Source organism: Acinonyx jubatus, chromosome A2, assembly GCF_027475565.1.
Source record: "Acinonyx jubatus isolate Ajub_Pintada_27869175 chromosome A2, VMU_Ajub_asm_v1.0, whole genome shotgun sequence".
NCBI classification, from domain to species: domain Eukaryota; kingdom Metazoa; phylum Chordata; class Mammalia; order Carnivora; family Felidae; genus Acinonyx; species Acinonyx jubatus.
The window spans coordinates 14445095-14471397 of NC_069383.1; the positions used below are offsets into that span (position 1 = coordinate 14445095).

General features: G+C 45.8%; 1 protein-coding gene across 1 annotated transcript in view; it reads left to right on the top strand.

Annotated features, from left to right (window-relative positions):
• The window catches only part of PARP12 (poly(ADP-ribose) polymerase family member 12), a 38299-nt gene extending 14769 nt beyond the window's left edge, over positions 1 to 23530 (top strand). The window contains exons 5-12 of the mRNA XM_027075591.2: positions 480 to 603; positions 4771 to 4966; positions 8582 to 8723; positions 11985 to 12081; positions 18028 to 18103; positions 19912 to 20042; positions 20856 to 21007; positions 22413 to 23530. Of these exons, the coding sequence (XP_026931392.1) occupies positions 480 to 603; positions 4771 to 4966; positions 8582 to 8723; positions 11985 to 12081; positions 18028 to 18103; positions 19912 to 20042; positions 20856 to 21007; positions 22413 to 22738 (1244 nt within the window). The 3' untranslated portion in view covers positions 22739 to 23530. The remainder of the gene's footprint in view (positions 1 to 479; positions 604 to 4770; positions 4967 to 8581; positions 8724 to 11984; positions 12082 to 18027; positions 18104 to 19911; positions 20043 to 20855; positions 21008 to 22412) is intronic.
• Positions 23531 to 26303: the final 2773 nt, after the last annotated feature.

Below are 26303 nucleotides of genomic sequence, written 5' to 3' on the forward strand. Positions count from 1 at the left end.
AAGCAGGCTGGAACCACACTGCTGACCTGCCTGTGGTCAGATGCGTCGGGGTTTGGATGGGTTTCTAATAGAGATGAATCTGGTTCAGTTTTTAGTGTGACTGCTACCTGTCCACATGCTACATGTATAGTGATAATGGGTGATCACACTGCCTCCCGCAGTCTGATTGACCTTTTCATGGTCAGCTTCTTTGCTCATGAGATGAAATTCAAATGTAATGTTACCTGCCAACATACGTATTTTTAAAAATTGATGTAGCGCCCTATTAAAAGGGGAGATGTAAAACGGAAGTGCGTATAATAAAATACACAGTATTTCAGTATTTAGATGCTCAGGTATGACTGCACTAAAAATAATGCCCCCACAGATCTCCAAAATGTTCCCAGGTCAGTGGGCATTACCACCCCCATTGAGAACCATGGGCCTGGGTCATGCTATGTATTGCCAAGATGTCTTACTTCTTAATATTTTTATTTTAGATAAGTGCAATAAAGTTCATTTCCATTTGCCATATCGATGGCAGTTCTTGGACAGAGGCAAATGGAAGGATTTGGACAAAATGGAGCTTATTGAAGAGGCATATAGCAATCCCAGAAAAGACAGGTATGAAATACATTACTGGTGTCTGCTTTGTGACTGGGCTTTTGTGTGCAGTGTGGGAAGTTTAGACACAACAGAGTTTAGGTTTGATCACACACACACACCCCCCAATAAACAGCTTGGGCTGGAAATTAGAAGTTACTGTTCAAACTGTGGATTGGTGCCTTTATCTCCTTCAGGGAGGAGCTATGGGGAAAGGAACTGGTGGTACCAGATAAGTTTTGAATTACTTGCTGCTGGGATTGATTGTGTACATATATCCACATTGATTAATGCAGAAAAGCGAGAAGCAGTCATTTGTGAAATTTTAGCCTTTGCATGTAAAGTCATGCAGCTGAACTGCTGTTTACTATTCAGCCTTTAACTTTTTAATTTTTCTGTGTGTGTCCCAGTATTTTCACTTAGTTGATTCAGAATGGGGAAGTCCGGGAAGCCTTATTTTCAAATACTTCACCATATCTTGGATTGAACTTGCTAAAATATGTTGCCATGAAGAGAATTTAAGCCCACTCTTTTTAAGGTGGAAAAAATAAATTTGTGCTAAGAGTGCAATTGTGTGCAAATTGCTGCTGGGGAAGTATGTGGAACAAATGGTTCCCCTTGGGAAGATGCATTGGCTGACTCTTCCCCTCTCTCTGTTTTTCTGAGGCAGAATTTACACATAGGGAAGTGCACAGATATTAATCGTGTAGTTCAGTGAGTCTTGATGAATGCATGCGCTCATGTAACACTCTCATCCAAATAGAGATCATTTTCATCGCCGTAGAAAGTCCCCTCCTGTCCCCTTCCCATCCGTGCCCACCCCCAGGCCACCATTGTTTGGACATCTGTCACCACAGGTTAGTCTTGCCTGTTCTTGAACCCTGTCTGAATGGAGCATACGCTCTACCACCACGTCTGGTGTCTTTCTCTCAGTGCTTTGTGCTTGAGTCTCTGCTTGTCTCCTGGTGCGTGTGCGAGCGGGCTTCTGTAGGCCTGACGTTTGGGGATGAGAGTTCTGGGAGGTAGGCTGGCTCCCTCTTCAGCTCTGCCCGGTGGCGCTAAATGGTCGTGCCACTTTCCACACCCGTTCGGTCTGTGGTGACCGTGTCCCCAGCGTTTGGTATTGTTTGCATCTGAACGTTTCGCAGCCTGGGGATTTAAAGTGGCACACGTGGCATCTGCGTTTGCAGGTCTTTGGGTCCTAATGAGGTAATGTGTCTCTTCACCTGTTTCTTGGCCACTTGAGCTTCCTCTGCTGTGAAATGTCTGTTCTTGTAGTTTGGCTGTTTTGTTGAAGGGGAAGGTTGTGTGTTCAGTTATTTATTTAGTTTTAGGAATTCTTTAAATTTCTGGATATTAAATGTGCGTTGAAGATAAACTCTTCCTGTCAGCTTATGGTATATTTTAATGTAGATAAGTATTTATCCATCTTTTCCTTTACGGCTTTTACTTTTTGAGTCATAAGAAATCTTTACCTATCCCAGGACGGTAAGGAAATTTTTCTGAATTTTCTTTAAAAAATCTTAACGTTTTAAGGACTGTTTAATCTTTACCCTGCAGGTGGTGAAATATGGGTCCAGTTTCATTCTTACGCAGATGAATCACCGGTTTTGGCAAAACTACTTTTTAAAAATATATTTAATTAAAAAAATATAAAATTGTGGTAATATATACGTAACATAAAATTTGCCATCTTAACCATTTATTTTTATTTATGTTATGTTATTTATTTAAAGAACACGGGAGGGGCAGAGAGAGAGAGAATCTTAAGCAGGCTTCACACCTTCAGTGCAGAGCCCAATGCGGGGCTCAGTCTCACAAACTTTGAGACCACGACCAGAGCCAAAGTCAGATGCGTAACCAACTGAGCCACCCACGCACCCCTTTATTTTTATTTATTTTTTATTTTTCTTATTCTTCTCATTATTTTTATTCTTATTTTTGAGAGAGAAGTGGGGAGAGGGAAAGAGAGAATCCTAAGTAGGCTCCACACGTAGTGCAGAGCCCGGCACGGGGCCATATCCCGTGACCCCAGGGTCATGACCTGAGCTAAAACCAAGAGTAAAACACTCAACTGACTGAGCCACCCAGGTGCCCCATCTTAACCATTTTTAAGTGTAGGTTCAGTGGCATGCGTTGCATTCACATTGTTGTACAGCCATTCCCATCATGCATTTCTAGCAGTTATTTTTAAACCCATCAAAACTGAGCCCAATTTGGCAGTGTTAACACATTTTATAGCTTATTTTCAGGCTGGTGTGCCGAATATCACTTGTTTAAGTAGGCCAGCTCTGCACCTGTTTCTAAGTGCCACCTGTGTCAGGCACTGGATCAGCGAATACACCCACTGGTCCTCTCTTCTTGTCGTTCACTGGTCGGTCTATCTCTGCTTCAGTGCCACACTGTCTTGACCTAGTGGAGCTTTCAGTGTTGGCATTTGGTAAGGCAAATCCCTGTCTTCTCTTTCTTTGAATTGCCAGGGCTCTTGGTCTTTTGCTCCTCTTCAGAAATTAAAAAAAAGTTTTTTTACATTTATTTATTTTTGAGAGACAGAGAACAATTGGGAAAGGGCAGAGAGAGGAGACACAGAATCCGAAACAGGGTCCAGGCTCTGAGTTGTCCGCACACAGCCCAGCGCGGGGCTCGAGCTCAAAAACCGTGAGATCTTGACCTGAGCCGAAGTCAGATGCTTAACTGTCTGAGCCACCCAGGCGCCCCTAGAAACTTTTAAATGTCATTGGTTTTCACAAAAATCGCTGTTGTGATTTTTGAAATTAATATTGCATTGACTTGGCGTTTCTGGGGAACTGACACCATAATGATGCTGAGATTTTTCTATTCATATAAAGGATAGCATGTGATTATTTAAATCTTTTAAAATATCTTTCAGTGGTTTTTATAACTTCTCTATTAGGGTCTTGGATATCATTTGTTAGAGATTTAATTTTTTTTTCCAGTTGTGCTGAGATGCAATTGACTTTCAACACTAGAAGTTTAAGGTGTGCGGCATAATGACTTGACATACGTGTATATTGCAAAATGATTATCTGGATAAGTTAACATCCATCACTTCATATAGTTACTAAGCAATTTTTTTCCTTACAATGAGAACTTTGAGTTTATTCTCCTACCAACTTTTAAATGTACCGTATAGCATTAACTGTAGTCGTCATGTTATATGTTACATCCCCAGTAAAAAAAAAATTTTTCTCTGTGCTGATGTATAGAAATGCAATTGACTTTTGTCAGCTGTTGTATCTGCAACTTTACTAAGGTACCTGAACTCAGAGGACTCTTTTGGTAATGTTTGAATTATCTGTATAGTTATCTATATATTCTAGATATCTATCTAGACATTAATATTTGTGAATAGCATTTTAATTTCATCCTTTTTGTTCCCCCCTCTCCTCCCTCTCTCCCCCTCTACCCCCTCTGTCCCTTTCTCTCCCACTCCCTCTCTCTCCCTCTCTCTTCTCTCTTCCTCTCTCTCTCCCCTCCCCCGCCCCCACAGACACACACATACTCAACTCACACACAATGCTGAATTTGGATGGCCAGTACTTAAGATATTTGCATTCATATTTGAGTAAGATTGGTCTATAATTTTTTCATATTGTCTTGATCTGGTTGTTATCTTAAGTGTCTACCCTCATGAAGATGAGATTGGGATGGTTTCTTTTCTGTTTTCTGAAAAAATTTATGTAAAGTTAGAATAATTTTTTTCCTGAATGACCATGTGTCTATAAGAGTATCTAGGCCTAATGTTTAATTTGTGGGAAGATTTTAAACTGCTAACCAGTCAGGTTTTCTATTTTTCTTGAGTCAATTTTGGTAAACTTAATGATTTTTCCAGCAGTTTGTTCATTTTATTTATTGCTAAACTAATTGTCATACACTTGCTTATAATACCTCTTTGTCTATGACATTTTTAATTTTTACCTTTTATATTTCCAATATCCTCCTTTTTTTCTTATCAATCTTGCAGAGATTTATTGATTTAATTAAAAAAATTTTTTATAAGAACCAACTTGTACTCCCCTCCCCCCACTTGGAAACATTTTTTCCCCCTGAGGTATGTGTCACATTGATGTTCACGTCTACCAGCTGAGCATCTAGAAGACCACAGGTAGCACCTGAGTGTTCGCTTGACTGGTGGAATTTTCAGTTTACCTCTCACTTCCTTTGCAGGATCCTCTGTGCTGAGTCAGCCAGCAACTTTCACTTTGATTGTCTAGACTTTGACTCCATGATGTTTGGTGCTGCCCCAGCCCGCCGCCTCTCCACAGCCTCCTCGGTTACTAAACCTCCACACTTCATCCTCACCACTGACTGGGTTTGGTACTGGACTGATGAGTTTGGTTCTTGGCAGGAGTATGGAAGACAAGTAAGTGTCATGGAAAGAGGACAGGTGTTTTCTCCTGAGGGCCCCTGATGGAGGAGCCATTTCAGACATGAGCACGAGGATTGTTCTGGGGAGTCCTTGATAGAGACAAAGAGCCCCAAATCCTCCTGTGACTCACTTGCTTGGGGAGAATTATGATAAAACTAGGTAGTTGGGAGTTCTTCTGTATGATTAGGTATCTGTTGGCCTCATGAGAACATGGCCTAGTGTAAATTATAGCGAGAGGACATTTCTTCATTGGTTTTGTTACATGGGATAGAAAGATGCCTCCCTTAACTGTTGAACAGATAGCTCCAAAGCAAGTGTCTGTGTGTATAGGAGACTTGTGTAGCTGCAGAATAAACTTTAAGGCTCTTTGAAACTAGCTTCTGACTTCTCTGTAGCAGCAACTTCATAGAACGTGGGCAAGTGTAAGAAAATTGATTTATTTCAGGTATTGGTTTGGAATCTGGATCTGATAACTGTTGCTGTCAATTATTTGAAGATGTTCATGGCTGGATCACATTAAAGGGAACCCTCTGGGCACCTGTAGAGGTACAAGTATAGGGAGGTCACCATTTCTATAGGAACAGCTTTCCGAAATGAAAATTGGGATGTGTGGTCTGATAGACATTTGTACTCTTCTGTGTTTTATAAGGCTGTATTAAAGCTTTAGTTTCTTATTTTGGCTTACACCTAGGATATCTTTTTCTCTGGGAACCCTGTAATGAGAGCTCCATGAGAGCAGGGAGTTCTGTCTCTCTTTTGCCACACATGTGCCCTGTGTGGAAGACTCTGCCTGTACCCTGCAAGTTCTCAGGTCATAGATGTTGGTGGGTCGAAGGACAGAGTAATTGCTGCCCCACGGCCACTGCTGAGTTGGACATGGTCACTCGCAGCAGTGGCCTTGCTTTAGCCCTCATACACTTCTCCATTTCTTGCAGTGCCAGCCTTTCCTCATTGGCTATTCTGTCTGCCCTCTTTCCCACCCATCTCCCTCTCCTTCCTTGCCATGCAGATATGTTCAGGGAGGCTCCCCAGCATTGCTCTCGGTTTGGTCGGGAGCAGGAGGGGAGAGGCCATGCCTGGTATCGAGGAGGGGGATAGAATGAGGGGCTGGTTATGTTCCATGAATGGAACTTCTCTGGTGACCTGATGAAGGAACTCATGGCAGGTGAAAAGCACTTAGCAAATGTGACTACCTCTCACGTTTTTGTTTTGTGGTGTGTCCCCCTTCTCAGGGAGCTGAATGAGATGACATGAGACCCTAAGGGCATCCCGTGAAAAAGTAGGATTCCCTAGGTGACTTGGCAAACTGCATTATCACAACTTTAGGAAGTGGGGGCCTTCTTCCTCCAAACAACCCACACTCAGGGCTTTACCTTTTTTTTCTCTATGCTGCTCTTCATTTACTCTGTATAGTCAGAGTGTATAACTTCACTTAGAACATTGAGAATCTCTGGGAATTACCTGTATTTGGGTATCATAGATGTGCTACGTGATGGTGGGGTGCAGATGCACATGTGTGAATTTAGTGGTTATTGGTTGTGCGGTCTCATTTGGTACCGTTGGCTGAATCGCCTCATAGGGTGACCTGTCAACTCCAGCTCTTCTTTCCTGTACACTTCTGGTGTCATCCTGTATTTGGATTTCTTTCTTAGTTTTCTGCTAATTGCCAGTTTAGGACCATTTTCTTTTGATTCAGAAAGCTAGGTTCTTTTCTTCCCAAGCTCAGGAGGTACAGCCAAATTTCAGTCCAAATTACCTCCACCCTGTATTAATTTCCTAAGGCTTCCATAACAAAGTACCACAAGCTGGGTGGCTTAGAACAGCAGTGACTTACTGTGTCACAGCTGGATGCTGGAAATCGAAATCAAGGTGTCAGCAGGGCCATGTTCCCTTTAAAGCTTGCAGGGAGTCATACTTGCCTCCTCCTAGCTTCTGGTGGCTTCCCTCGTCTGTAGGTTCTTCAGTCTAGTCTCTGCTTTGTCATCATGTGGCCATTCTCTTATAAGGACATAGGTTATGTGGATTAGGGGCCCACCCTACTCTAGTATGATCTCATCTTAACTAACTACATCTGCAGTGACTCTGTTTGCAAATAAAGTCAAGTTTTGAGGTACTAGAGTTAAGACTTCAGCATATCTTTTACAGCAAAGGAGGTGGCATAGTGCAATCCATAACCTAATCTTGTGTATAAAGGTGTTACTGTCCAGGCCCACTGAATTTTCCTGCATTAAACTCAATGTCCCTGAGGTGTTGGGCTCCAGGATGCTTTACCCTGACCTGTATCCTTTTTGGGTCATTCTCAACAAGCTGCTCATGTTGATAGACCTTTTGAGTTAGCACCCTTTCCTGTGATCTGCTTTGCCTTGATCTAAAACCTCTACAGCTGCTCTCACCCTTTTGGGCCTGAACAACCCATTCATCTCTACATGGAAGTAAAGACCCCTGTTCGTTCTTTCATTTTCCAGGATCTAACTTGTGTTCCTGTTACGTGTTCATCTAGCCACTTTTCATGGAGCGCTGGTAGGACGTGGGACCTTGCCAGACACAGCCCTTACTGTGCCATAGAAGCTGGCAAACGGCCATGGGCCGAGGTGCCAAATCTTGTGGCATTTGCAGCCTTTGCCCGCTCCCTCCTCACCCTCCTGTCTCATTCCTCCTCAGTCTCCTTCATGGGCTTCTTCTTTCCACCCTCCTTCATGAATGTTGGGGTGTCCCAGGGTCTGGCCCACACCTCCATTCTTCTGACATTAGTGGCTACCTTAAGTGGTCTCTCCACGTCTGTCTGCAGACCAGATTCTTTGAACTTGAGACTGATGTATCTAGATACACTCCTAATATTTCTGTGGCACCTTTACTTTTTGTTCCAGGCACTGTGCTAAGTGCTTTGCAGGCCTTATTTTAATTATTTTCCTAGTCCTTTGAGGATGGGATGGCACTGTGGAATCATGATAGGAGTATGATTTAAGTTTTCTTCCTGTTCTGTTGAGATAGTGGAGGTTCAGAGAGGTTAAAATAACTTGTCACAGTTATGAAGGAGCCAAAATTCAAGCTTGGTCCATCCCCAAATTTTAGATAGCTTGGAGGTAGTTGGATAGAAGTTGTGGGATCAAAATGGATGATTGAAAGCAGAAGAGCTTCTCCAAGGGCCCAGAAAAAGAAAACAGGAAGGCTAAGCTCTGACTGCAGGGTGGTGGGTACAAGAATGGGCAGAGAAGAGGCAGCCATGCTCAGGCCATCCCTTCATGCGGATTGGAGAATTCAGCGTTGGTGTTCACCTTCCCTTGAATGGAGGTGTCATCCGTTAGGAGTGAATGCTGTGTCTTATTTTGCTGCCATCCTGGTTATCTTGGTGTGGTTAGCCAGGATCTGCGTTTACTCCCTTTCATCTTCTGGGCAGCTTTTGGAGGCATTCGTGCTGGCTTCTATTCTGTGCCTTCCTCTCCTGCCGCACCCCTACTCCCTGGCTCTTCTCTTCCGGCTCCCCTGCCTCCCGCATGACACGAATATGCACCATGGTCATGCCTGCAGTGTGGTGTGGGTAGCACCCGGCAGCTTTCCTCATCATTGTAGGTTCTTGGCTTCACCAGGCGTCTGGCTTTTCCCTTGTAGGGCATGGAGCACCCCGTGACCACCGTCTGCAGCAGCGATTTGGAGAAGGCCTACCTGGCATACTGTGCACCTGGGTCTGATGCCCAGGCAGCCATTCTGAAGTTCCAGGCTGGAAAGCACAAATATGAGTTAGATTTCAAAGGTACTTCCTGACCCGCTGCCCCCACCCAGCAGGGCTTGGCCATCTTTTGGCTCTGCCTTCTCCACCTGCACCCTGGAAGAGGGGCAGGAGAGAAAAGGAAAGGGTGGTAAGGGTGGTCCCTGCTCCAGAAGTGCTGCACATCTGGAATGGGAGACAGATCTGTAAACAGATGATGCCAACCCAGTGGGATGGAAGAGAAGTTGCCTGGGGAGGGGGTGGTGAGAGAGGACCCCGAGATGGAGACGGGGGCCCGAAGTGTGGAGGGATGGGGGTGGTCTGCATGCGTGCTGTGGTGGTGGGCCTGTAGGCCATGGACGACGAGTCCCTCTGGTCTAAGGGTTAACTTGAGTCCCTGATTCCTGTCATAGCAGTTCTGCTGTGTCCTCCCTCGAATGGCAGCTCCATGTCATTGTCTCCGTAGGCACCTGTGGCTTAGGTGGGCTGCAGATTAAACACATGCTAGATGCACACTTTCATTAAAAGTTGCTGGGAAGCAGATTATCCTGTGCTCCAGATGTTCTGACACTGGGCTTTAAGTGACTTGTCCTGGTTGCCTTTGCAGATAGACAGAAACAGGCCAGATACTCTTTGGCCAGTTCATGTAGTGACTGATTTTGGAGAATTCCTTTGTTTAAATTTTAGTTTTTTTCTTTAGCTTCTCTGAAGACGTTGTCTCTTGGATTTATTAGTCCAGCTGTGTTTAACTCAGTTTTGCCTTACATTTGTTTATTTTTTATTTATTTTTTAAATGTTTTATTATTTATTTTTGAGAGAGAAACAGAGTGCGAGTGGGGGAGGGGCAGACAGAGAGGGAGACACAGACGCCAAAGCAGGCTCAGGCTCTGAGCTGTCAGCACAGCGCCCGATGCGGGGCTCGAACCCACAAACTGTGAGATCTTGACCTGAGCCGCAGTCAGATGCTTAACTGACTGAGCCACTCAAGTGCCCCAACATTTGTTTTTTTTTAATGTTTATTTTTGAGAGGGAGAGAGTGCAAGCTGGGGAGAGGCGGAGAGAGAGGACAGAATCTGAGGCAGGCTCTGCACTGTCAGCAGGGAGCCTGACATGGGGCTCCAGCCCACAGACCGCGAGATCATGCCCTGTGCTTAACTGACCGAGACACCCAGGCACCCCTTGCATTACTCACATTTTAAACTCTGAATCCTTCTGAATGTTCAGTCCTTTTAAGGGGAATAACTGGGCCTTCATTTAAATATGGTTTACTGTTTTCTCTATTTTTATGGACCTTCTTCTGGATAAAGGGCAGCAAAGTGTGTCTGGTGAATTATCCTAAAATCACTTTACCTGCCTGCTGTTAGCCAGTTGTTTTTCTTGTGGTTGTGGGGCTTATCCTCTTGCTTAAGGTAGAATCGCTGCCCCCTCGACTTGCCCTTACAGAGAACTTAAAAGTTTCTTCTGCTCTGTGATGAGAACTGCTTACCAGCCTTCAGTCTCTGCTGGAGAACACCAGCCGTACATCAGGGGGTTTGCAGTCCACGGTCTGATAGGTACAAATACACTAAAGGGGACAGCGAACTCCATGAGGATCAGATCTATACGGCTAGCACCCATCTGACTGCTGCTGGCAACTGTTCTTAAGTATCTGGAAAATATCAAAACCAGAAATGTCAGATGCAACCTTGATCATTCTCACGCTGGGCCACAGCCCCAGGGGACGTAACAGAAAATCAGGGTAAAGGTGGGAAAGAGCACACAAATGCAGTTTTCTGCAAACTGCAGGAAGAAGCGAGTTCACCCCAGACTGACCCAGGCTCATGTGAGTAAGGAGAATTACTTTTGTTGATGGTGGAGAACAGCAGCCACAGAAGTAGTTTGAGATGAGTTAGCTTCCCGTCTCACTGCCTCACTGAGAGGTGTAGTGAAAGCAAGTCTCGGACCCAGATCTGCCAGACACATTTATGAACTAAGTATTATTAGGACACAAGTACTTTTAAGAAACACACACAATAGGTGAAATGATTTGTACTGTAGGATTGAGGGAGGAGGAGGAAGCCTCAGGGAGGTGGTGGGGGAAGACTCAGTATTGTCATTTTAGGGACTCTTGTTATAAGTGCTGCTCAAGGCCACTACCAGGGCCAAGATTCCAGAGGCAGAATTCTGACAACTGTTAGCTGGCAACAGATGGGTAGAATCCCAAAGGTCAGGCTTGTGTAGGGACTCAGCCCATGTATCCCTGGTAACGTAAGTTAGAGAAAATGTCTTATTTTTCCCTGTCCACGGGAGGGTTGGGAGTGGGTCTGACATATATTTAGCCAGTCCGCATATCTTGAATCATTTCACTAGTGAAAGCCCATTTCAGATTTATCATGATGTCAGTCAACAGGCCAATAAAAACCCATGTAAGTGTGCTAATTATTGATGGGGAGTTGAGTGGTGGACAACAATGGGGGCAGTGGTAGCCATGTCTGGATTATGGGTTCTTGATTAGAATGTGGGGGACCCCCAAGGAGTGCCTGCTCTTGACGACCTCCTGGGCTACAGCATGAGGGACACACATCTAGGTGATAACGCAGCATAGGTTCAAATGCTGTAATGTAAGTTACAGACATCTACAAGTTAGTATTAAGTGTTTTTTAAATGAAAAAAGTTGTTTTTGTACTCCAGGTTCAGAAAGTAAGACTTGACAGGGTTTTCCTGGTGGGTAAGGACATGGAATCTAGCTCATAGGCATTTGTGATTTTTCAACTTGAGGGTCAGTGTCGTCCTCCCCCACCCCTGCCCGCCGCCAACCCTCAGGATTACCCTGAGGGTTTTAGGGTGGGCATGGGGCAAGAATTTTGTTTATTAAAGATGGTACAGGTTTAAAAGGTTTAATACTGCTATGGAATCAGTTTAGTCAAATTAAGAAAAAAAGTCATAAGAGTAAAATTATTATATTAACTAAATCCCACTGGCTTAAGATGTAGTAATTTAGTCTCAGGCTGGGCTGAAGCTTTTTTATATCCAAGCTGGGAAAAACTGCTAAGCAAAATAATAGTTTAAACAAGATTGGAAGGAACAATTTAAAAGTACTCATGTATAATTGTTATGTCAATTACTCGTCATTCATGTGTTCATTAAACCCAGTCTCCTAAGGATACCTATTTTCTTTATGGATATTTGAAATGTGAAAATTGCTTTATTTCTTAGCAGACTGATCCTATACTGCACATTTGGATTAGTTTTCCAGCCCATTTAGTTGTGTTTATAAAACCTTGCTGTCCTGTGTGCGTATATACATTGGGTGTTTTTTTTTTTCAGCCTTTGTTCAGAAAAACCTGGTCTATGGCACGGTCAGAAGGGTTTGCCGGAGACCCAAATACGTGTCTCCCCAGGAGGTGAAGGTGAAGCAAACCTGGTAGGTGGCATGTGTGTCAGTTGGGGTGCGCTGTGCTGCATGTACAGAAAACCTACTCAGACCAGCCAGCGCAGTGAGAGGGTTGTTGGCTTCCGTAACCGAAAGCGCCCACACTCCCGTCTCTGCCTAGCTCTCCTCCAAGTACCTTTTTTCTTAAAAAAAAATTTTTTTTAATGTTTGTTTATTTTGAGACTGAGAGAGACAGAGCATGAATGGGGGTGGGTCAGAGAGAGGGAGACAGAATCTGAAACAGGCTCCAGGCTCTGAGCTGTCAGCACAGAGCCCGACACAGGGCTAGAACTCCTGGACCGTGAGATCATGACCTGAGCCGAAGTCGGATGCTTAACCGACTGAGCCACCCGGGCGCCCCTCCTCCACGTGCCTTTGTACTTTCCTTCACTGAATGCCAGAGTGCTGGTATTAATATCAGTGTTCTATAAAAGGTCTGAGAGTTCATGAATCTGAAAAATCAGGGTACGCCTAGCACATTTCAGATAGAGAAATATTAGCATGTATTACAAGAGTATAAAATATAATGCAGGTTTATAGAGAGGTGAACGTTAGAGTATTATACTAATTACCAGATTAACTTTTATTTATTTTTAATGTTTATCTTTGAGAGAGAGAGCGAGAGAGCATGAGCAGGGGAGGGGCAGAGAGAGAAGGAGACCCAGAATCTGAGGCAGGCTTTAGGCTCTGAGTCGTCAGCACAGAGCCTGATGCAGGGCTCAAACTCACAAAACAGTGAGATCACGACCTGAGCTGAAATCATCGCTTAACCAACTGAGCCACCCAGATCAATTAATTTTTAATAAAGCATTAAAGTGACAAAGCAAACACAACATATGTTTTAAGTGTGCCAGTAATGTTACTGAGTCATAAAGGTACTCTTGTGCAGATTTTTCCAGAAACCAAAAAAGTTCTTGACTTGAGACTGATTTGAGAGAATGGTTAAGAAATAGTAATAATATCACTCCTAATATTTTCTCTCTGTTTCTATCTTCATGTAACTTTCTTTTGTTATAACTTGGAAGGGATCTTTTCAGTAGCTCTTTGGGTTTTTTGTCTTTAGTCCCAGAGTTTTTTTATTGATAGTGAGCTATGGTTTTTGCTTGTGATAAAAGCACATTGCTCTTTGTTCTCCATTTGCATCATGAATGAATGGCAGTTCTGATGCCAGGTCACCTGTAGCAATTTAACTCCTGGCATCCATATTCCACTACTTGGGAAATGTTTTGAACCAGAGAATTATCTTTGTAGGTAGGAGATTGGTGGTACACAATTATAAGGCTGTTAGTTGTGATCAGTCTAGACTCGAACCTGGCTCATCAGGTTTTATTTTCAGTTGACTAGTTGAATTCTAAACTTGAGTATTTTAAAATGTTAAAGTAATAGAAAACTAATGGAATCAGATCAATAAAAATCCATGTATTTCAGGACTTGAATCTCATGGGATACCAAAAAACCAAAAACGGATACTGAAGGCACTAACAGGCCAGCTTCATCCTCAGAGTGGGTTCCCTTACAGCTGCCAGAAGCCATTAGGGTAGCGCCCTGCCTTGTAAGCATTTCAGAGCAGGAGAAGGCCCTTCTGCGGCTGATGGGGGTATATTTATGAGCTTTGCTCTGATCAGACTTCCTCTGAACCACTAGTTTTAGGCTTGGTGCAGATGTGCCAGGATTGGAGCTGGGGAAGGGGTCCTTTCTCTCCGATCCACGCAGCCACATGATGGGGGAGAGGAGCCTGGCTGGCAAGAGATACTATAGTACCAGTTACATTCGGGTGTGTCACGGCTTAAGCTGAGACTTCAGCCAGTGTTGTTAGCCGTTTCATGGAGAACTGGTAGTTTCTCTGTTGGCTCTTCTAGGTCTCACAGATGGACTTCAGTGGTTGTATTTGTGGAGCATGGTCATTTAGAGGAGAGTTTGATACAGGATAGAGGGGAAAGGTATTAGCTATTCAAGCAAAAGGTACACTCAGTGGTCCGTATCCTGCCTGCTGTTATCTCCAGTGTTTCCGTAATGAGGACCTGTTTGTATAAGTTTTTGGTTTATCTTTATTATCTTTTTTTTTTTTTTGCAAAAATAAACAAATGCATATACAGTATTTTCTGGTTTTTCTTGTGCTAAGGGTAACATTCTAAATGTATTGTTTGTTCTGTACCTTTTCTTTTCCACTTAAAAATAATTATTTCCTTTCAACGTCAGAAGACGTTAAAGTCTTCTGAAATCTGTTGTTGCCTTCGTGGCTCTCCATCACCTGTATATACCCTCGTTTATTTAATCTGTTCCTTTTAGGGGTTTATTTTGCATTGTTTTAGATTTTTTACTGTCACAAGTGTAACGGCACAATGGATGATCTGGTGTATGTGCTGTTTCATATTCATGGAGGTTAAAGCCCTAGAAGGTAAATGCAGGTTTCTCTTGATGGGGTTGGACCATTATGCCCTTGCCCCAGGATGCTTGAGGTGCCTGTTTGCCTCACATCAAGCTCTTGGACTTTTGCTGTTCTCGTGGGTGGCAAAGGGTATATCAGTGTATTTTAATTTGCTTTCTCTTACGAGTGAGGTTTAATATTTTTTCCTAACCTGTAACAGCCATTTGCCTTTTTCTGTGGATGGTTTGTTTTTTTGTCCAATTTTCTGTCAGACTTTTGGTATATTTTGTAAATATTAAGAGCCTTTTATCTTTTGGAGAGCTCACTCGGTTTCTTCTTTTAAATTTTTAAAAATATTTATATTTGAGAGAGGGAGAGAATATGAGTCAGGGAGGGGCGGAAAGATAGAGACAGAATCCAAAGCAGGCTTCAGGCTCCGAGCTTTGAGCTGTCAGCACAGAGCTTGATGCGGGACTCAAAAACTCAGGAGCAGTGAGATACGACATGAGCTGAAGTCAGACGCCTACCTGACTGGGCCACCCAGGTGCCCCATCACTCAGTTTCTTATACAAATTGCAAACCTTTTTTCTTGGTTTGTTATTTGCCAGCTTTGTTTATGAAATATTTTACCATGCAGAAATGTTTATTTTTTATTTTTTAGTGAAATTTACCCATGTCTTCTGTGTATTGCTTCTGGATTTAGAGTTCAGTTAACTGTGGCTGCTTCTACTTCTGAAAGTTTATTTTTGATTCTTTCCCTATCCAGAGACTACCTTAGATACGGTTTGGAAAAAATCTGTCTCCTTTCTGAGACTGGATGTCTTTTATTGTCACTGTAATGTTGTTTTCATGGGGCCACAAACACACCACACATCAGAAATAATAGTGATCATTTTGGTTAAATTCAAACTGAGATGTGACTCGATTTAGGATCTCTCTGCTGCATAAGCTAAGAGTCAGTGTCCATGCAGTGAAGTTTGTGGCTCTTCCTGCTAACCCATGTGACAGTAGCCAGATGTTGTAACTCTAGAAAGCAAGTCTGCTTGGGCCTCTGTGGCAGATTGGGACTATTAGAGTAGGTCGCTTTCAGAAACAACTTCTTGGGGCACCTGGGTGGCTCAGTCAGTTAAGCGTTTGACTCTTGATTTCAGCTCAGGTCATGATCTCACAGTTCATGAGTTTGAGCTTTGCATCGGGTGCTGTGCTCATAGCGTGGAGCCTGCTTGGGATTCTCTTTCTGCCTTTCTCTGCTCCTCCCCCTCTTGATCATGCATGCTCAGAGATCTCTCAATCTCAAAATAAATAAATAAAAAGAGATACAACTTCTCTGTTTATGTGAATGACAGGGTCACAGAATATGATCTCCACATTCCACAGTTATAATACAAGAGTTTAACGTAAAGTTCGAAATGGCATTTACACATCAGCTATCTGGTTTAGTTCCTTACTGTCCTTATATCCTCCATAAAAATGTTTTATTCATGTGATTGGGTCTTATTTTATCTTTTCTTGCCTCCTTGTGGATATTTTTTGTCATTTCATTTTTTTTCCCTTCTAGTTTGGAAGAGTTATACATTGTATAACTATTTTTTTTGGCCACCTTAGAAATTATAATAAGTGTTCTTAGGTATGAGTCAAGTCTGTATCTTTGTGCTTGTATTAACTAATATAAGGGCTTTCATATACCTGATTCCATTATCTTCCTCTGTTTTTTAACTTTGAGGTACTGTTATTTTATACTATGAATGTTTCATTAGATTTACTCACATTTTACCACTTTGTAATTTCAAATTATCTTAGATGAGTCTGTTGGAAAATTCTGTGTTTTTGTTTGCCTGAGTACATCTTTATTTTGCCCTCAATCTTCAAAGATAGTTTCACTGGCTGTAGAATTTTGGGGTGTGGTTATTTTCTCCTGGAATGCCGAAGAGGTCACTCCACTGTCCTCTGGTTTCCATTGCTGTCTTTGTGAAATCAGCAGTCGGTCTAACTGGAGTTTCTTTCCCAGAATCCCTCGTTTTCCTCTGCTTTGCAGATTTCGTTGGTCTTGCTGTCATGCACTGTCACCTTGGTGAGGCTGGGCATGTGCTTTTATTATCCTGTTGGAGATTCTTGGGGCTTCTTAGACCTATGTGTCAGCGAGTCTCCTTTGTTCTCTTTAAGATTGCCTCCATCCTTTCCTCTCTCCTCTCTTTTTCGAGGTTCGGTTAGGTTCCAACCAGATTCTGGCCTTTTCTCTCTCCCTCTTCTCTGTGTCCCAGCTTCTTCCCCACATCTTCCACCTCCTCATTGTGGGGCCACATTCTGAATTACCACTTAGCATCTCATTCAGCTCACTCTTTTCTTCCCTTCTCAGGTGGTCTCCCCTGCTCATAAGCCTGTCCTTCAAACTTCTAGCAAGGAGTGTATCTTTCATATTTAGAAGTTCCTCCTAATTCTTTTTCAAATCTTCATCTTTTTATAGTTTAGCTCCTTACATAGGTTTTTAAAGTTTGTCTTTTATTTCTTTAAACATAGAATAATTGTTTTATAATCTGCCTCCTAATTTCAGCATCTTTGGTCTTCATGGTCTGTTTCTGGCTGATTCTTGCTCATGGGACCTTGGTTAGTTATTTGTAAACTGTGCTGTTTTCCTAGGAAAGTTATTTGTGGGAGTTCCTTGAGGCTTAGGATGAAGGTACATGTCTTATGCCAGTGGAAACAGAAGGATTATCTTTTGTAGGAAGAACAGACCATTCTGAAAAGGAGTCAGAAAAATTTGGAATTATAGCTTCACAGTCCCTGTTCCTAGACCCTTTGTGTGATGTGTCTTTTTTTTTTAAGTTTTTTGTGGTGGGGTGGGGGGAGCCATGTGTCTTTTAGAACTCCATCTTTCTTTATCTTTTTTGGAAGATCCTATGGTGCTGGTGTTATGTGAGACCTGTAATTAAACTTGCTAATATTGCAGCAGTAAAAATTAAGCATAGTTGGGGCACCTGGGTGACTCATTCTGGTAAGTGTCTGACTCTTGATAGCTGCTCAGGTCATGATCTCATGGTTTGTGGGATCGATCCTCAAGTCGGGCTCTGCACTGTGACAGCATGGAACCTGCTTGGGATTTTCTCTCTCCCTCTCTCTCTGCCCTCCCCTACTTGTGTGCTGTCTCTCTCTTTCTCTCTCAAGAAAACATTAAAAAAAGCATAGTCAATTTAAGTAGGGTATATACAGACCATAAGTAGCCTCTTAGCAGTTTCATTCAAATTTCTACTGCCAAATTGGTTTTGACATAGATTTTATGTTTTTAAAAATGTTTTTGTATGCCAATTACACCTAATTGAGGCTGCTTGGAAAAAGTTGCAGAGCTCTTTGAATGTTAAAATGATGAGAGTTTAGGCTGCTCTCATCAGTTATTCTCTGCCTTTCATACAAGAGTTGGGATACAGGTGAGAAATGGATCCCTTGTGCCTTATCATTTGCGTTTTGGCCACATGGGCAAAGTAGAGTGCTCCCACATGGTGGATAGTGTGTGTTTAGGTGCTTCCTTACCTTCTACCTGCTTTCACAAAATGGTATTTGTTTACATTTTGTAGCAGTGTCAAGTTTCAAGGCCCAAAGAGCATCCCAGACCATTGGGACCCCTCGGCCCTGCCAGACCCTGGCTTCAAGGTATGGGACTTCCACTGTTTTGGTCCGTGGAGGAGGGTGTTCTGTGACCTAGTGAGTGAACTGACTCCACCACTGAGGAAGCTATGAGGCCAGGCCGGGGCAGGAAGGGAGAGTTCTGTCGGGTTTTGTTATTTTCAGGTATAGGGGATTTTAAGCCTGGATGACCACCAAGAAGGTGGTTGTGGCCCCGAGGGGAGAGGATGTATTGTGGATGGAGCATGATGACTTAGAAATTTCTGGGAAGGGCAGAAATAAGGGGCTTAACGGCTGCTCGGCCAATACGTATTAGTTTTACAAAGCAAGAAAACAAAACCAGGGGAGGACTTAAGTATGATGAGGGACGCGGAGAGGGGGAGTTGCTGTTGAAGGGTGCCGGATGTTCGAAGACCAGGAATAGCGACTCACCTGGCTCATGTAGTGCCTGCCAGCGAACAGGAGCTACACTGAGTTCTGTGGAGTGCTCATGCCATTGTCCGACTGCCTTGTGTACGTGTGGCCCTCAGACTGCCCTCTGCTGCTGGCTTCCTGCAGAGCACTGCAGACCAGCTCTCTGCCCTGAGAGGACTCCTCTTGAGTTGGACAGAGCACAGAGACCCCAGGAGCACACACACACACACACACACACACACACACACACACACACACACGTGTAAAGGGCTGGGCGAGTTTGAACAGCAGCACTCGGCACCGCAGGACGAGGTATCTGTACCGAGGGGAGCAGGGAAGATGTCACTGGGTCCACACCTAAATGATGGCTGGTGCTTGTACAGGCAGAGGTAGGGGCAGAGCATACAGGTCGATGGAAACTTCTTAGGGAGAGAGCCTGGGTCAGGATAGAGGGCGTGTGTAGGTGTTGGGAAGCAGGAGCGACATCTGGGCCTTGCTGTGGAGTGCTTGGTTGTGGGGCTGAGTTGCAGGCTGTGACAGGTATGGGAGCCCTTGACAGTCTGGTCTGGAAGGGGCAGGCTGGTTCCACACTCAGGGGAGAGGAGTTTGGTGTCCTCCCTGGGGTGCGACCAGGGAAACCAGAGTCAGAATTTCTGTTGCAGGAGCCCATGGACATTCAGACGGCACTCAGGGTAAGGGTAGGGCATGCTACAGAGGGATTTCTCACGGGTCCCCAAATGGGCTATCACTGGGCCGTCACTGGGCCAAGCCTCGCAGAGCCAGGCTGGTTAGGTGCAGGCTTCAGGTGTGGGAATTTGTGGATGGTCGCTGTGTAAGTGTCAGCTGCCCTTGGTTAGGAATCTCCTGGCCCATAGGGAGTACTGTTCCTCAGAGCAAGACACTAGGGGAGAGGTGGACTCAGCTGGGAGGACGCAGCAGCCAGGCACCATCCCTGCAAGTCTCACTGTGCTCCTGAGTTGATGTGCGTCTGTCTGCCAGCCTGAGAGCTCCTGATGCGTTGCTGCCCATAAGCCTGAACCTGCTTTAACAGGGTTGGCCCCCCTCTCTCCCAGATGTGTGCACTCCACATTTTTGATACCAGTTCTGGTCTTGGAGGCTATATAGTCTGCCCTGTGTGGGTACAGAGGAGGAGAAGGGATGTCCTGGGGACACCAGGGTGGTGCTGACGTAAGCATCACCTGCCTGTCCTTCAGGAGGGTTTCACAGTGGACAAAAGGGAAGTGACCACAACTTGCATACATCTCACGCCTGGAGACACTACACCTCTTGGCAAAGGGAGGATGGTGATCACTATCTGGGCTTATTGGCAGTTCTGGTGTTTTATGAGCAACCTTGAGAAGGGATTGATGTATATCCTCTGCTTTGATGATAACAGAGAAAAAAATATTTGCTCCCTGCAGAAGATTGCCCTCAGTTCTGCATCGGATGAATATCAGAAGGTCTGGAACCTCTTTAACCGCACACTGCCTTTCTACTTTGTTCAGAAGATCGAGCGAGTCCAAAATCTGGCCCTCTGGGAAGTCTACCAGTGGTGCGTTGGGGGCTCACTCTTGGTGGGCTGGTGACCGTCCCCTCTGATACATACACAGTAGCTAGCTGCTTGCCAAACATGTCCTAGGTTTTGGGGACAATCTGAGATGGCAGCCAGAGCTGTGTCCCCACTTTCCTCCCCGTCACACTATCCTTATAGCTCAGTGCTGGCACATCCCTCAATGCTGAGGGGACTGAAGCTGTCCTAGTGACAAGGCCAGTGCTTGCCTCCCTGCCTGAAGGTCAGTGGGACTGGTCAATGGAAGCCACCCACACCTTGAGGAGTTAGAGAGATGCTGTCCTGACAGCCACACAACGGGGGTCTCATCTTTGTGCCCGAGGACTAGCATGTTCTTGGGCACCTAGGGACTTGGCTTTGTTGAGAGGAGATCTGTGGCAGGTCACTGTGGCAGGCCTGGGATCCTGCTGACCTGTCCCCAGAAAGGGGGTTGGAGCAGTGTCCTCTGTATTTGGGGCCCAGTGATGAAATCAGGGTAGCACACAGAGGGGGAAAGGGGTGGCCCCCACTGACCAGCATCTTCTAGTTCCCCCAGCTGAGCTCCATGCAGAAGCAAGGTGCTGAAGAAGAAGTAGGCTGCTTTCCAAGGACTGGTCTGCTTTGGGAGTTCAAGAAGCCGCTGGAGGCCTTTTCACTCCAGTCCCGCTGTTCACCTTCTTTCCCTGGTCCATGGCTGGTTTCACGGGCCTGGACTCCTGCTGATTATAATAAAATGTGTCTTCTTGGGTCGAGTGGCCTGTATTTGGCAACAAGCACCCTCTGCCTCCAACATACATTCCTCTCCCATAATTGTAGGCAAAAAGGGCAGATGCAGAAGAGAAATGGAGGGAAGGTGGTAGATGAGAGGCAGCTGTTCCATGGCACCAGTGCCAGTTTCGTTGATGCCATCTGCCAGCAGAACTTTGACTGGAGGGTCTGTGGTCTTCATGGTACTTCTTACGGCAAAGGTAAGGGCGAAGGTGGCCCCACTGGCAGAACCTGGCTTTACCTCCCCCCCCCCCCACCCACCCCTGGGGCCCGGGGGCCATTTTAAAGCAAACTGATGGAGGGCATGGGAGAGCCAGGGTGAGTTGATGAGCTGGATCAAACTCAGTGAGGAATGGACCCAGCTGGTGGCACCCTTGTTCTTACTGTGTGCAGTCAGGAGCCTGACCCTAGGTTTGAGCAGCTGGGGTTTTGTGTCCCTGTGGAATGGAGGCTCTGGAAACGGTGAGCAAGAGTGGGGTGAGGAGAGCAGGTACCTTCCCAGCCCTGAGTCCGGCCCCAGACCATGCCCCCCAGTCGTTAGAATGGGAATCGGAACAGTTCGGATACGCTTGTGTGCGTGTCATGCCAGCTGTAATGGGAGTTCTCTGTTTTCTGGGTTATTTTAAAACTTTATTTGGAAATAATTTCGAAACTCACAGGGAAGTCTCAAGAATAATATTTTTATTTTTTATTTTTATTAAAATTTTTTGAATTTATTTTTGAGAGAAAGAGACAAAGCATGAGTTGGGGAGGGGTGGAGAGAGAGGGAGACACAGACAGAATCTGAAGCAGGCTCCAGGCTCTGAGCTGTCACCACAGAGCCCCATTTGGGGCTTGAACTCGTGAACTGTGAGATCAAGACCTGAGCTGAAGTTGGACACTCAACCGACTAGCCACACAGGTGCTCCAAGAATAATATTTTTAAAACTCCAGCATAAGTTCTACCTAGATTAATCAGCTTTAATACTTTGCCACAGTGGCTTTATCCTGACCCATGTGCAAGTAGGTGGCATATATGGTGCCATCTTTAACGTGACCGCGACATGGCTGCTAGATTGAAGCATCTCCACAATGTGATGCTGTAGTGAACAGCCCCTCTTCTGACCCCATCGCTTGTCCATCAGCCGTTCTTGGAGGTGGCAGCAGCTGTGGAGTCGGGATAGAGAAAGCCAGTGGCAGATGTATTTCCGATTGTGTGTGTGGTGGCCTCCAGTGCAGGCTCCTGTTTGACAGCTTCATAATTGTCTGCGTGGGGCTCCTGGCATCCAGTGTCCCGTGCGGGGTCTTGTTCCCTTTCCACACCAACCCTGTGAGGCTGGTGTGACAGGCCCAGTTGAGAGCTGAGGAAGCTGAGATCTGGGGGTTAAGTAGTAGTTTGCCCAGGGACCTTTCAGATTTGAGGGACAGAGTCGGAATCTGATCTTTCTGTCTCCAAGTTTGGAGACTCCTCTGTTGGCCTTCATGAGGGAGGACAGGAGGCAGGGGCATGTGGTGACCGAAGGACAGAGGCCATCGGCACTGCCTGGTTGACAGGACACCCCAGCCTCCCCTTCCAGGCTGCGGGCTGTGCCCCGATACCAGCTGAGCCCGCCTGTGTCCTTGCAGGGAGCTACTTTGCCCGCGACGCCGCATATTCCCACCACTACAGCAAATCTGACACCAAGTCCCACACGATGTTCCTGGCCCGGGTGCTGGTCGGGGAGTTCGTCCGAGGCAGCGCCTCCTTCGTCCGCCCCCCGGCCAAGGAAGGCCACGGCAACGTCTTCTATGACAGCTGCGTGAACAGCATGTCCGACCCCTCCATCTTCGTGATCTTCGAGAAGCACCAGATCTACCCTGAGTACATCATCCAGTACACCAGCTCCACCAAGCCCGTGGCGGGGGTCTCCACCCTCTTCTCCTTAGCATCTTTCTTTGGCGGCCGGCAGTGAGCGTGCGGTGATGCTTTTAGTGCCTTTCAGGCTTCTTGTCCTTGGAGTAGCTGTTTGGGAAAGTTTTCTTCTTTTTTTCTTTTAACAGAAAACTTTTTAATGAACTGTTCATTTAACATTGACTTCCTGATGAAGTTACACTCTTAATCTCTCACTGATGATAGTTTTTAGTTTTAAGCCACTTTTGGGCTCATTAGTAAACTAACCAGAAGTGACTGTAGGTGACTGTATTACTTTTTAGTAGTGTGTTAAAATTTTATTATTTACACTCTTTGTTGACTTGGCACCAGGCACAGAGTTTCTAGATACTATTTTATGGATTGATTTTAGATTTAAGTTGCTTTCTCTGCAGCGAGTGGTTCGGTTTTTCAGGGTCTCAGTGGCATCTCATTTAATTTTTTGTCAGAATGACACAGTAGCCATCGGTACAGGCGGCAGTCACTGTGTCTGTGGCTCTGGCTCTGATCCAGGCAGCTCTTCTCCTGGGCTTCTGGCCTTGGAATGGCCCGTACATCACAGGGTTAGAGCAAGTGGCTACTGTGTGGTGTCACCGCAGTCCTGCCAGTTGCCCTGTGTCCTGGCAGGGTCAGCATCCCTCAGAGGAAGCGCTTTAGTCCTGGCAGGTGACATGGTCCCCCCAAGGGCCCCCAGGCTCTGCCCACCAACACCCGTTGCCGCATCTCCTGAGTACACTGGACACCCTCCAGATGTGGGTTTTATGTTCCTGTGAGATTGGAATACCTGTGCTGCAAATGTCACAACAGAGTATGGAAATAAAAAATATTTATCTGAGGTGGGCAACAAGCAAAGCTCATTCTTCAGCTTCTATTATCGAGCACCTGCTGGATACAGGCACTTTTCTGGGTGTCTGGATATAACGGAGCCTCCATTACTGGCCTCGGGGGCTGTGTGTGGACTTCCCCATGGGGCTGATGAACTTGAGGGTTCAGGGCCCCTCACTGGCTGGGGCTGTCTCCACAACCGTTGCAGGGGTGGGTCCTAACTATGTGGCCACATGGTTATACATCTCAGTTAAATGTGTAAAAATTACATATTTGGATTTTTTTCCTTCTCCAACCCCTATAAATCCCAAGTTCCACAAAACCCAGATTGGCTACTGAGTAGAGTGTGTTGTAGATGTGTGTGTGTGTGTGGGGGGGTGCATTCTGTGAGTGTCGTCCACACACAGCAGGTTATGGGAGTCTCTACCGGGTGCTGGCTGGCTCTGCTGTGGGGGAGGAGGGGCTGACAGGGTGGCTCCGTGTTATGAAGTGGCTGTACCTGTTGGTCTCTGGGTTTAGTCCTCAGCAGTGGGCTTCTCACCTCCCCTACACCTTTCCTACCCATCCCCCCATCTTCCTAGTACAGTGTGTCCACCCCATGTGATGTCTTCACTTCTGCTGCTTTGTCCTCACATTCTCAGTTTAGTTCTTTCCCTCTTTGGAGCAGGGTTAGGGAGTGCTCTGGAACTTTACACAGGTCAGCCAATCAAGACCAGTCATAACTGAATTTTATGGAGGAATGAAACAACAGTACTATCTGACCCACCCGCAGGGCTGGTCACCTGGTTGTACATGGTGTGATTTTCAGAGCCCCCAAAATATTTCCCCCATGTCCTGACTAATCGTAAGTTTTATTCGTTGCTTTTTGATTAAGTCATGGTCCTACTATAGCAGGTGTGTGTTGGGGGGCGTGCAGAAGGGTGTCGGGGAGAACCATTAAATCAGGTGCTTGCCTGCTACATCTTAAATATAAGTGATTCCATGCTCATTAACCACGTGGCTGCTGGGAGCTTAGTAGTGGGTGGCGTGGATGGTCTGGGAGTGTGGGTGGGAAGAATGGCTGGAGAACGGTAGGAGGTGATCACACGCTCCAGAATTGGCAAGTGAGCTACGAAGACTCATCAAATCCAGAGGCCCTGGATTTGCTCATCTTTGAGCAAGCAAGCCAGGAAGAACACCTACTTGGATCCGAAATTTGAGAGGATGGGGTCCATCTTGCCAGATTGTTGGGATGGGGTGGGCACTGTGATGGAAAGATGTCAGAATGTCAAAATGACGGTGCAAAAACGTGGTGGGACCCAGGGTGTGTGTGTGTGTGACTGATAGGTCATGAGGACACGGTTGGGATACAGCTAAAGGGTTTTGTGGAGGACCCAGGCAGTGCCATCTCCTGCCCCGTTAGCTAGTGTTGCATGTGTATGGTGGGATTTCAGGAGAGCTAGGGATTGCGGGTTGAAACCATGGAAGAGCCGAGTCTAGCAATTCTAGAACATTAGGAAGCTTCCCTGTTTCCCCTCCCCCCCTGCTGTTTCTAAACATGGTGAGCACCTGGACAGAACAGGTGAGGGAAGCCAATGGAGCTGATGGGCTCCGGTACCAGGCAGAGGCTGTGCCCTCAGGAGGAAGCCATGTGCTCGGCTGGGCCCTTCTGCAGGATTGAGGTTACCTGATGGCCATAGGGGGTCAGGGATTGGGAGACGGGCAGGGCAGTCTGGGAAGACAGGTTAGATCCCCAGGAATGGGAATGTGTGGCTTTCTCCAGTGAGTCTGAGCCTCAGGGCCAGACATGTCAGAGAGGCTTGATCCCTGAGAGGAGCAGTGGTGGCAGCAAGGTTGCAGAAAGGGCTGTGCGATGGGCTGGCCAGGCAGCACCCAGGGCTGGGACAGTGGTGGGCGACAAAGCTGCCTTCCTATCTCTGGGGAGGCCAGAAAGGGAGAAGAGGGCTCTCTAGGGAAGGACTTTGGGGGAAAGCTTGGGGTCCTTTTGGCTGGAGCAGGAGAAGACCAAACAGCAGAGGCAGGATCCACAGCCACGGATCCGTGGACACCTGTTGTGCCAGCTCTTCTGAAACAGCGTAAAGGTGGTCAGCCTCTGGGTATCCAGGCTTACAGATTCCCGCTCAGAATGTTACCTATGGGGCATTTAGCCCCTTTGTGCTGCGCACATGTTACATAGAGGAGGGAGCTTTGATCTAGGACAGCTCCCTTGTTTTACAGATGAAGACAATGAGGCACAGGAGGGTGGAAAGACCAGCAGTCATGACCACACACTGCTGGTGGCAGATGTGGGATTCACCCTGCAAGCTCTCTGTTGAATTTTAACTTCTCAGCAACACGACAGTTTTAATAAATTCACCTCGGTATTGGATTCTTTGATCAAAATGAAGAGAAGTTACGATGCCTTTAGTGCATTTTAGGCTCTATCACTCTTCTGTGCATTAAAACATTATAAAGTTAGTATTAGCTTACCTAGGAAAATCAAAGCAAAAGAAAGCTTTTGAGCCACTTGTCGGAGTTAAGCTTCCGATAAATATAGTTTTTTAAGTTAGACACCATAATGTACCGGAAGTTGGAAAGGCCCACGAGGTGGTGCTGTTAGGGCAGCTCACCGGAGTGTCCCCGTGTCCTCTGCCCTGTAGATTCCTTCCATCCTGAGGCTTAGGACTTCCTTCAAAACCCTGAGTTCTCAGTCACGTTGACAAAACTACATTTTTGCCTATTTATCAGCAATCTCTTATTGAGAGGTGGGTCAGCGGTTCCTACACCATCAGCAAAGTTAAAAC